The following is a 12,090-nucleotide window of genomic DNA, read 5'->3' as shown; positions in this document are numbered from 1 at the left end:
CTTATAACAAACAAATTAATTTTATGATATATTCCTTAAAATTATCATATATATATATATATAAAAAAAAAAATGTATATAACCTAAAATTCCTTAATTAGTTATCGAGTTATATCATTACGATGATCATCATGGGGTTCCGCTATTAGTGGGTGGTGTTATTATGTGTTTATCGTATATACACGATCATACGTTGTCTCACTAGCTTATCTTTGACAGAAGGTTACTCGAAACCCCCTGATGTGTTTGCAGTGATAGGGACTAAAAATAAAAAGGTGTATTCGTAGGAGGGATAGAACAAAAAAACAAAAAAACAGAAAAAAAAGGGAAAATAAGGTGGTGTTGTATCATGGGGAATAGAAGAAGAAGAAGAAGAAGAAGGTGGTGTACGAATTGAAGGGGGTTGTAAGAAAAGAAAAAGAAGAAGAAGAAGACAAAAAGAAGAGAAAGGAAAGGAAAGGGAGGGGAAGGGAAGGGAAGGGAAGGACGAGAGGGTGAAGAAGGGGAAACCCTGATTCGTAGGAGGGCAAAGAACGTTAGGTGTCTATATAGGAAAAGGGACCCTGGGGAGATCGATCTCCGGCTGATTCTCTCAGACGCTGAGAGTTCGAGTTGGTTTGGTCTCTTCTCGTTTCTTCCTTAGGTCCTCTTTCCCCCCAACCCCCAGCCCTCATCCCCATTTCATCTGTTATACCACTAACTTTTGTATTAGTATTGTACAATACACGAATAAACTGATACCACCCAATCCTTATGATTCTTTGGCACGTAAGTAAGTATACAACAGAATATTATCAATCCTTGTATACATTTTTTGTCTCTTTTTCTTTTCTTTTACTCATAGCTCTCTTTGTGTGTGTGTGTATGTGTATATTTTATAGGTATAGATTATGCAAATGAAAAAGTTCAACATCGAATTTTTATAATTGAACAATCTTGCGAATCTGATATTACACGGATTTATTATTGTTTCGTATTAATTTTTATCCTAATATGAAACAAAGTTTTTCCACGTTTATTTACTTATTTGTTTGTTTTCTTTTATTAATATTATTCTGTATATATGCATTTGTGATTTTTTTTTTTAGATTGTTTCAATATATACATTTGTGTGATACAAATTGTTTATATTGTTGTTAATTTAGTTTTGTTTAAATGAATGTTTATATCGCTGAGGGTTAAAGTTTTATTGAACGGGACGGGACGGAGAAGGGGATGGAAATTTTTAAATTTTCGCGCGCTTTTATTTTACTACACTACGGGATACAATACACAACGTGTTCGCGGTATTATTTCAACATGCAGGAAGTTTCCGAAGGTTTCATGACCATAGAAAAGAACTCTTGGTCTTTTTGTTCCTTTTCTTTTCTTTTCTTTTCTTTTCTTTTCTTTCTTTCTTTTCTTTTTTTTTTATAATGGCTACGTGAGATAAAAACGAGGACGAAATATATTGAACATTTTTTCTTGAACAACGAAAACACGTGAATTATTTACAATAAATAAATAAATAAATAAATATAAAATGAAATGTGGATTATAATTAATAATATCTGACTTATGTTTTTCATTGTTTAAGTGAATAATAATATTGAGGTTATGTTTTACAAGATACCCCCTGTTTGAACACATCGGTCCGTCGGTAGAATTTTAATCAATCGTTTCTCAATAATTCGGTCTCATATATATAAAAATCTTATAAAATTGATTATATGATTTACTTTAATATTATTTAGTTAACCCACAATATTAATGTTCATAATAATTTGTTCATACTTATAAAAAAAAAAAAAAAAAAAAAAAATCGAAAACACGAAAACAAAAATCACACGTGAGGCCTAAAGATATTTAATACAAATAACAAAGAAATAATAAAAGAGAAACATCATTATTACCTCGAGTTCATCGTAGGTGCGGAAGGCGAGAATCGCGAAACCGTCGATGATGTCTTCCTCGAAGGGAGGTTCCTTCTGATTATTGGTGACCGCTGCCGCGGCAGCTGCGGCAGCGGCTAGGCAAGACTTTTTCCTAGGTCTAGGTGGTCGTGGTGGCCTAGGTGGCCTTGAATGTCCACCTTCACGAGAATGGGAGTTTCTTGGTATAATACCAAGTCCAGATAATCCAATTGTATTACCAGCACCAGTACCACCGGTACCACAGCCAACAGCACTAGCACCACCAACACCTCCACCTCCACCTACACCTCCACCTACACCACCACCACCAACACCACCAATACCACCAGTACCACCACCTGGACTGGGATCCTCTTCTTCTCCACTATGACTGTCCTCCTCGTCGTCACGTGGTCTCTGTCTACCACCACCGGTTTGTTGTTGCCCTTGCTGTTGATTTGGTTGTTGACTATGCTGTTGTTGTTGCTGTTGTTGTTGTCCTTGCTGTTGACTCTGTTGCTGTTGTTTAGTATTAACAATGTTTTCCCTCTGCGCCAGCATACGCAGGGCTCGTTCACGTCTCCGATTCCGTTGATTCCTCTGTTTCGCCTCGATCTCCATACCGAGGCACCACCACAGTGGCTTTAGTCTCCTCCCCGACGGCGACGGTGATGATAAACACCGAGCACGAGGAGGTATACGAATACGACGACAATGATGACAAATTATTCAAAGGGGTGGGCGGGTGGATGGGGAGAGGACGACAACAGTAATGCGTTAAAAGATACAACAGTTTTGATGTCCTTTAACGTTATGTTCAAGATAACCCGTCTAAACGGGGATTGTCCTGGAAAATATTGTTAACTGTTCGACGTCCATCGGAGATTTGAGTGTAGGGACCAGTAGTATTCACTTGCATATTCCGAACTCGAGATATTGGGAATAGAAAAAGATAGATAGATTAAGAGAGCAAAAGAGAGAGAGAGAGAGAGAGAGAGAGGTAGAGGTAGAGGTAGAGGGGCAGGGATGAAGGTGGGGAATGGAGAAAGAACACTGGTTCGGAATACACCACACACTCTAACGAATTTTCTCCTCTCTGACGTGTTTCTCAGCAGGCGTTTGGTTTCTTGCTTGCTTGCGCGCGCGCGTGCAAGCCTACCCAACTCTTTTCTTCCTTCTTTCCTTTATTCCTTCCTTCCTTCCTTCCTTCCTTTATTCCTTCCTTCCTTCCTTCCTTCCTTCCTATTCCTTTCTTCCTTCCGTTCGACAAGCTGGCCGAAAGTTTTTGTACGGAATGCGACGTACTGGCGGCACACGGTGTGTCACATCGATCGTGCGCTGCTCAGCAAGACCAGAGAGAGAGAGAGAGAGAGAAATAGAGAGGGGAGAGGGAGTAAGTGAGTGAGAGTTAGAGTTAAAGAGAGAGAGAGAGAGAGAGAGAGAGAGAGAAAGAGAAAGAGAAAGAGAGAGAGAGAGAACAGTAGATAGAAAGAGTTCGGTGCGTGTCGAGAAAACACGCGAAACCACGCACGTATAAGAGAGTGTACAAGTATATGTGTGTGCAGCTCACACACACACACATATACATAGGCGCACACACGCACAAGTTGCGTACACGAGACGCATGCACGCACGCACAGGCTGCAACAAACTGCTGCTGCAACGGAGTATTTTTTTGCAATTTCTGTTTGTATGTGTGTGCGTGCGTAAAAGATAGATAGAGATAAAGAGACAGGACTCTTAGGAGCACGTAACAAATATACACATACACACAGTATATATATTTGTATGTATATATTTTGTCCTTTATGTTTAATATTCCTATTTATACCACACTACTATTTATTATTATTATTATTATTATTATTATTTATCAATCCACTAGAGCACATACACACACACACACACCACACACACTATTCTTATATTGTCCTGACGATTGTTTTTCTTTGCTTCTACTTGTTTTTTTCTTTTTTTGCTGATTTTACTACGAAGACGAAGAGACCAAGAACAAAACCAAGACGAAGACGACAATTACTAGCACAGACATTTCCATAACCACCACACCATCATCATCGTCATCGACACTATCATCATCTTCATCACCACCACTACTAACACCACTACGATCACTCACGAATGGATAGATAGATAGATAGATAGATAGATAGATGGATGGATGGATGATAGGTGCGCGCGCGCGCACACCCAGAGTACGACGACTCCTTGTTAAACCCGACGGGGACGTGTCCCTTCTTCTTTCTCGTCCTGTCTTCTAATATTATTATTATCACTATTACTATTATTATTATTATTATAATTTTTATTGTTATATTAATAATATTTTCTTCTTCTTCTGCTTCTTGGTTTCTTTTTTTTTAGGTTATTACCGTTATTGTTAAATGTTGACCCAACGAATGAATGAATGAATGAATGATGGAAGGAAAGATAGATAGATGTATAATGCAACGAAGAAATCCTCTTTCTTTATCACAAATGTAATCAATCCTCGATGATTATTATCGGTAATATTTTGTTTATCGACCGATTGAACCAATGCTCGGTTATAATATTATCCATAATAATAATTATCATTATCATCGGAATTATTATCGTCGTCGTTATCATCGTCATCATCTTCTTCGTCATCATCATCTTCTTCGTCATCATCATCATCATCATCATCATCATCATCATCATCATCATAATAATCCTTCTTGTCATAATCGAATTCCACTTATTCGTCGTAATCGTCATCGTCATCAACCTTGACTCGTATAATTTTCATTCTTATTCTTCTCCTTTTAAATCTTTTCCTTTTATCTTCTTCCTCACCACCTTTCCTCTTTTTTTTCTTCGCCAGTTCCTCAACTTTTTGATAACCCTCCTCCTCCTCCTCCTCCCCTTCTCGTTGTTTCTGTTGTTCTTCTTTTGATAAATCGTCGTTGTTGTTGTTGTTGTTGTATTCGACGACGTACCTTTTTTCAACTAACAATTGTCCAACAGCAGCAATAATAACAATAATTGTAATAATAATAATAACAACAACAACAACAATTGTTAAGACCACAGTAAAAATTTCTGCAGCAATTGTTGTTGTTGTTGTTCCTTTTATTCCAGCGGTGATGATAGTATTTGTTGTTGTTGTTGTTATTGTTGGAATATGTAATAATGATGTAACTAGTATCACTAGTAACACTATGAAGATGATGATGATGATGATGATGACGAGGAGGAGCAGCAACAACAACACCAACACCACCACCACCACCACCACCCTTCTTCTTTCGTCTCCTCTTGGCCACCACCTCCACCACCACCACCACCACCACCACCAGCACCAACACTACGATCGCTACCGTCTTTGTCGTAAAATATTTGATATCGTTAATTCTTGTCTTTTTAATGTTGTTAACGTTGTCGTCCCTGCTGCTGCTGCTGTTGTTGTTGTTGTTGTTGTTGTTACTATGGCTAATCGTAGAATTTTAAACGTCGACGTTGTCGTCTTCGTTGTCGTTATTCTTCTTGTTTTTCTCGTCGTCTCGTAACCCCCTTCTTTTTATAATTATTTGAAAAAATCCTTTTTAATTATATTCGTCTTTTCTTCTTATTCTTCTTCTTATTCTTCTATTCCTCAATAAGACGACAATGTTCATTAAACCCTTTAGACGATATTATTATTATGATTATTCTTATTATTTAACGTTAAAACACGGTGTATTCAGTACGGGGGGGAGGGGCTGGGTGGTCTATGGGTGTATCTAACCGATCGATATTATTCCTGTTGAGTAGTCGATTTAAAAAACTATCGGTCTGCTGTTGTATTAGTCGAATGCACCCCGTTAGGGTACCTAGTACACCGATTGTTTGGAATGGCGGATCGAACGGGCACGCACGGTTGCCGCATCGTGTGGTAAAAATGGCCGCGACCTGACCGCACACACACACACACACACGACGACATACACAGAGAATGAAAGAAAGAGAGAGATATATATATATATATATACACGCACACAACTATATAACTAAACTCCTCTTCTTATTTTCTAACTACACAATTTTTTATTATTTTTCTTTATTTCTTTTTAAATATATATATATCTTTGTCTCTCTCTCTCTCTCTTAATATTTCAATCTTCTCGTTCTTCTTTCCTATACACAAAACTCCGTTAGTCAGTTACTTTCTGTCTCTAACTAGAAACGATAAAGAGAGAGATAGATATAGAGTAGTTACAGGAGGACAGACAGACAGATAGACAGACAGAGAGACACTGGACAGACGATATCAATGTCCCCCGTGTGACGTTACGTACGGACAACTACCGTTGCCCTTTCAGATCGGTTTAATCATCTCTTTCCCCCAACTAACTTGGACACGTTTTTCCGACCTTCCGTCACGGGCCAAAGAGATATGCGACGACAGACAGCGCCGGCACACGCCCCGAATTACGCGCGAACGACCCTAACGTTTCGGATTTTAAGCGCTGCTGTTGCTGCTTCTGCTGCTTCTACTTCTACTTCTTCTCCTGCTGCTGTCGTTGTCGCTGCTGTACTCTTGTGGTCTACTCTCCTGTCTTCTTCTTCTTCTGTTTCTACTTCTTCTTCTTCTTCTTCTTCTTTCTCCACCACCTCCTCCTCCTCCTCCTCCTCCTCCTCTTGCTGCTGCTGCTGCTGTTCCTGATCCTCCTCCTCCTCCACCTCCTCCTCCACCTCGTCGTCCTCTTCTTCTTCTTCTTCTTCTTCCTCTTCTTCTTCCTCTTGCTCCTCTTCTTCCTTCGTTACACGACTATGCATTTCTGTCATCCGCCTCTTATCTTCTCTCTCTTCCTACTAACGACTGGGTTGTCATCTCACTCTGTTTTACATTCACTTGGTCTTTCTCTTTCTCTTTCTTTCTCTCTTTCTCTCTCTCTCTCTCTCACTCTCACCTTCTTTCTTTTTCTATCTCTCCCTCTCACCCTCTCTTATTTCCACTTTTTCTCTTGATCTCTCGCTTACTCTCTTTATGGTTTTTGCAGGTTTCTTTCTAACTTGGTAATTTGACAATATGGCGACGGGAATATGCTTCTAGTACGATATTTTGCCGCAATGGCACTCCGTTCGTCGTTGTCGTCGTTAGGAATGATTCCATTTATTAAAAGTTAGGTTAGTTCTAACCTATGCCGTGCTACGTTTTTATTGGTTGAGTGTGAAATTCGAGAAAATGTTAGAATCTTGTCCAATTAGGTTTTAGTTCGATCGATCCTGATTGGTCCGTTCGATGCTTGTCGAATTGATTTTAAATATTTATATTTTCAAATATTATATTCGAATACGTTAGATTTGGATAGAAAAAAGAAATGGATTCATTTGAAAATCATATTTGAAAATGGATAATAATAATTATGAATGATCGTTACTGCGTAAGTCTTATTTATAAATACTTTTAATTGTTTCTATATCAAAGTGCGTTTATCGTATTGTGAAAATAAAAATTAGATAGGATCGGTTTTATTTAAAATAGATTGCGCCAATATAAATATTGTTATCGTTATCGTAAATGATATGATAATTTTCTACAACGTTCTTCCTTATCGACGTTAGGTAATGAAATCATTTTATTGATTCATCGGACGGCGCCACATAATTGATATCACTATTTTCAAATGTTAATATAATAATTATGTTAATAACAAATAATACATATTTCATATAAATTAATTACAACAATATTAATAACACGTATAATTGAAATTTTCTTTTTTTTTAAGGAGAATATAAACTCGTAAAGAATATTTTTATGAAGATATTACAAAAGAAGATTGAAAAAAAAAAAAGACAAGAATAATTTTATTATTATCCTCAATAATTAATTAATGATTTTTAACAAATTGATAAACTACTTTCTACTATTTCAAAATAAATAAAAGTTCTCGGAACGCGTTTCCGGTTTTTTTTCTTTTTCAAACGAGAACAAAATATTTCCCATAGTATAACAGTATCAAGATTATGCGTTATTATATTAATATTGCATTTAACCAAGCCGAACGTTGCCTTATTAGAACATATTTATTACACCGATTGAGTGAACTTCTTTTTTTTTTTATATTAAAAAAGGTAAGATCGTTTTACAGCGAATCAAAATGGATTCCAGGATTCGTGTCAATTTCGCTCGACCGTTTTTGGTTGTCCAGACAAACTCGACGAGTCCTTATTGGTAAAACTCGTCTTTTCTACTCTGAGGATGTGGGTCACCAACTTGTCTACCTACATACATACATAAATATTTGTGTACTTTGTACTGCATCCAACAGTGTCACAAGCAACGGAAACTCAACTTTTTAACATTTCTTTTTTTGTTTTTTTTTTTTTTCTAAAGAATATTTCAAGGTCTACAGAATTTTGTATTACTTTATTTTCCCTTCTCACACTTTGTTCTAACACGAAATCAAAATTCCTGATCATTGTTTGTATTCGTCATGGTTGATCTTCAAATTCATCTATCGTTCACATTTTTTCATATTGGTCATTCAAAATTGAAATTTATTTACGTGACCAATCAAAAGAATACACGTAAAGTTTGCTTTCCCTTTTGGAAACAAGACTAACCTTAAATATTAACCTTAGGCTCATAAATTTAGACGAATTTTATCGTTCATATTTGTTCCCAATAAACATCGTCAAATGTTTGTTCTTAACTCACGAGATATGTATCTCATTTATCTTTCCTTTTTTTTTTATAATCATAAAATAAATCTTACAAAATTGTATATAAACAAACGAATATTTCAAACAATTCAATCTTATCGATCTTTTCAAACAGAACATGGTTGAATCGAGATAGTATAATGCAAACATAAAACTTATTTCTAATACGTTTTTACTTCCTTTTATGAGAAAACGTAGAAAATCGGTAAGAGACTTTGTACTAAAAAAAAACAAAAGAAAAAAAGAAAAAAGTCGTGAAAGATATTTGCAATTCTTTCGTCATTGCGTCAGACGACACAGGATGCAATTAATGTTAATGAATGATTGTTTTTATTATCAATGCCATTAGTCGTGTCGAATACAAATAGTTCATTACCAGACCAGAATGAAACAACCTATTGCAAATGATTTTACTCGTGTACCTCTTTTCTCTCTCTCTCTCTCTCTCTCTCAATAACTCGAAATGGGAAAAGTTTTCGTGTTTGAAAAAGAAAATACAATGATATTCCTAATCATTATGGGATCCCTAAAAAAAGTTTGACTATGATTTAACGGTATGTCTAAAAACGGAAGAAGCTGAATGACATATTAATGACGTCATTACACACACGCACAGAGAAATAGAAAGAGAGACAGACAGACAGACACACAGACACACCCGTGTAAGAAGTAAATAAAGTATCGACCCACTGACCGATTTCATTAAAATCCCTGAGGGCTTGGATCCAACAGGTTGTTTGACTTGTAATTCGCGATTCGTGATTACGCGCATGCGCGATTTGATCAATGATATTAACGGCGATTGGTTAAGAATAAATCGGCAAGGAGGTTCGTGTGATTTCGCGGAACTTCGGTTCTTATCGGATTCGGCTCGCGCGGGTTCCGTGGATTCGTCAGAAAGTACGCGGTCTTTGCGGACAATACCGCGGCAGCTCCGCAAGGCACGCAATTAAATAATAAGCGGGAATTGATTTTTATTATCAATTATTTTCCCCGCCAAAGTTCGCGTGTGCTAATTTTTATTTTATTTATATTTTTTACTTTTCTAAATATTACAAAATTAATATTCTTTTTTTTCAACAATTGTGTCGGTTACGTTTTAACACCGTTTTAATTAATTTGTTTTTTACCGATCCACGATCGCAAAGCAACAGGTGAGTCCAAACTGTGATACTTTTTTATTTTATTCCAATTTGAAATAAATGATGGGAGGATTGTTTTTGTTGTTGTTTTTTTCGATGCGTTTCAATTTTCAACAAATATTCGAGAAAATCGATCTATCATTTATCCCGTTTAACTTTTCCTGCCAAACGAATAGGATATTGTCGGCCGGTTACATAATCTCAACCGTGTACGAGAAAACGATGGGAATCTTCTCATTGCATTCAATGCGAAATACTGACACGTACGTTTTCTAAGTGACGACAACACGTTTCTATCAAACTATCACGTATATCATGCGATCAATTTATTTCGGAATAAAATTGACTATATTATAATTATATTGTGTTTGGAAAAAACAAAACAAAATGTCAATATTATAAAATTTAACAATAAGATAATTATTTATTTACAAAATATAATTTAATAATAATCTGTGTAAAATGTATATAAAATTTAAGAATAATATTACAAACGTTTGACATTACAAAAAAAAACAAAATGATAAAAATATAATAACAAATCTGTGTGCCAAATTTTTTAAGATAATTTCAAATGATTTTCATCAAAATTTAGATTAACGTTTCTTACTTAATAATTCGCGTTTAATTAGTTATTTTTATAATGAATTTAATGAATTTATGGAAAGAAAAATACAAAAGAATAAAAAAAAAGTGTTTAACCAAGTTAGATCAATTTAACGATTAGAGTATATAATATTTATTACAAATGGCGACGTCCTTGATGGGTTCACGTGTTCGGTGTCGCACCCATATCACCCACGACAGTCATCCCATCCGAATATCCACCTGCGTGCTCTGCTTACAAATAAATCTTGTTGTTCGTCTTCTACCGCGCATTCAAATCACTGGATATTTCCTATACGACAACCACGGTGATTTTAATTCACCAATTATTCCCAATGAAAAAATTATCACAAAACAATCAACAATTATTTGCATTAATTGATAGACTAAAAAAAAAAAAACAAAAAGAAAATCTAATTATTAATTTAATAATAAATAAACATTATAAATAATAATAATATATAACATTAATACCAGTTGTGTGTTCACCATTTTTCTTTTTATTAATTATTTGGAATTTTTAAAATTATAATTATGAATAATTATACACAAAATTCACATTCGCGATCAATTGTTATAAACTATTGCAATATTTTTTAATAACAATTGTAAATTTTAATTTTTTTTACTATACATTTTAATTCAATGGGAGTTTGGGGAGGATAATAAAACACAGATGTGTGTAGGTACGTAAGTGAAACACGAGTTAAAGATAGTAAGCGCATCAATTACGTCGAGTTGAGTAATCCAACACTACTACTACTACTACTACTACTACTACTACTACTACTATTACTATTATTATTACGAAGCTCGCCCTCGTAAAAGTTATTTAGTTTGATTCGCATGACGCATTTCCTGACGTCACTTGCATATCCTAACCATAACAAGGTATAAAACTGACATACAATTTTTAACGCGAATTATTTTTAAATTAAATTGATAAATTGGTGTAATAGTATAGCGTGACATTTAATAAAAATAATTGATATAATTGTAGTAATTATATTTCAATTCTATTCTATTCGAATATTTTATACATTTTGATTTAATCGCACGATCATTCTTCTTGTTTGTTTTTTTTTTTAAACGATACGATAAAACGTAAATGTTTCGCGTGAATATATTTTTGGAAATATCAAAAAAAAAATATATATATAAAAGAACGGTACAATTAGTAAAAGAAAAAGAAGAAAAAAAAACAATAAAAAATATGTGAACACTTACGTACCTGTCCCTGGCACGACAGGGAGAGCACGTGCGTAATTTAAACCGCAAGGACGCTAGTGTACATTGGCGTAGAAATCACATTTATTTATCTAACCTAATAATCTCTTTTTAAGATATACACGATATTATTTTAGATAATTGATTATAATTATAATATACTTTTTAAATAACGAATAGATATTATCTTAATTTTGTAATTTTTTTTTATGTATTTGAAATTAGTATAATTAGTGCTCGAATTTTTCTCATTTAATTGGATTGTAATTAATTTCAAATAAATATCATCGTAAAGAAATAAGTGGCGGCCATATTGTATTCGTTTAAAAATGGACGCGTATATTTCTCAAGTAATTAATACAATTTATTATAATATATATATATATATATAAATCAATTAAATTATAATTTTAATAAATAAAATGAATTAGGAATAACTTTGATATAACTAATGTGAATAAAATAATAAAGAAAATAAACTAATAAAAGTCATTAAAGTGTCATGTTCATGTGTATTTATCATAAATAAAAAT

General features: G+C 34.5%; 1 protein-coding gene and 1 long non-coding RNA gene across 7 annotated transcripts in view; one reads left to right on the top strand and one right to left on the bottom strand.

Annotated features, from left to right (window-relative positions):
- The window catches only part of LOC106790225 (autism susceptibility gene 2 protein-like), a 28,650-nt gene extending 23,461 nt beyond the window's left edge, over positions 1-5,189 (bottom strand). For 3 of the 6 annotated variants that reach the window (XM_014754977.1, XM_014754981.1, XM_014754978.1), the window contains exon 1: positions 1,893-5,189. In XM_014754977.1, coding sequence (XP_014610463.1) covers positions 1,893-2,513 — 621 coding nt within the window. In that variant the 5' untranslated portion in view covers positions 2,514-5,189. The remainder of the gene's footprint in view (positions 1-1,892) is intronic. The other 3 variants (XM_014754979.1, XM_014754980.1, XM_014754982.1) reach the window with 1 other exon arrangement.
- Positions 5,190-9,442: 4,253 nt separating this feature from the next.
- Positions 9,443-12,090, top strand: part of LOC106790233 — a 4,315-nt gene continuing 1,667 nt past the window's right edge. The window contains exon 1 of the long non-coding RNA XR_001382064.1: positions 9,443-9,736. This is a non-coding gene — a long non-coding RNA (uncharacterized LOC106790233). The remainder of the gene's footprint in view (positions 9,737-12,090) is intronic.

The sequence above is a fragment of the Polistes canadensis genome, unplaced genomic scaffold, assembly GCF_001313835.1.
Source record: "Polistes canadensis isolate GaletaPanama2010 unplaced genomic scaffold, ASM131383v1 scaffold_225, whole genome shotgun sequence".
NCBI classification, from domain to species: domain Eukaryota; kingdom Metazoa; phylum Arthropoda; class Insecta; order Hymenoptera; family Vespidae; genus Polistes; species Polistes canadensis.
Note: the sequence above shows the minus strand (reverse complement) of the source record. Positions and strands in the feature narration are given on the sequence as shown.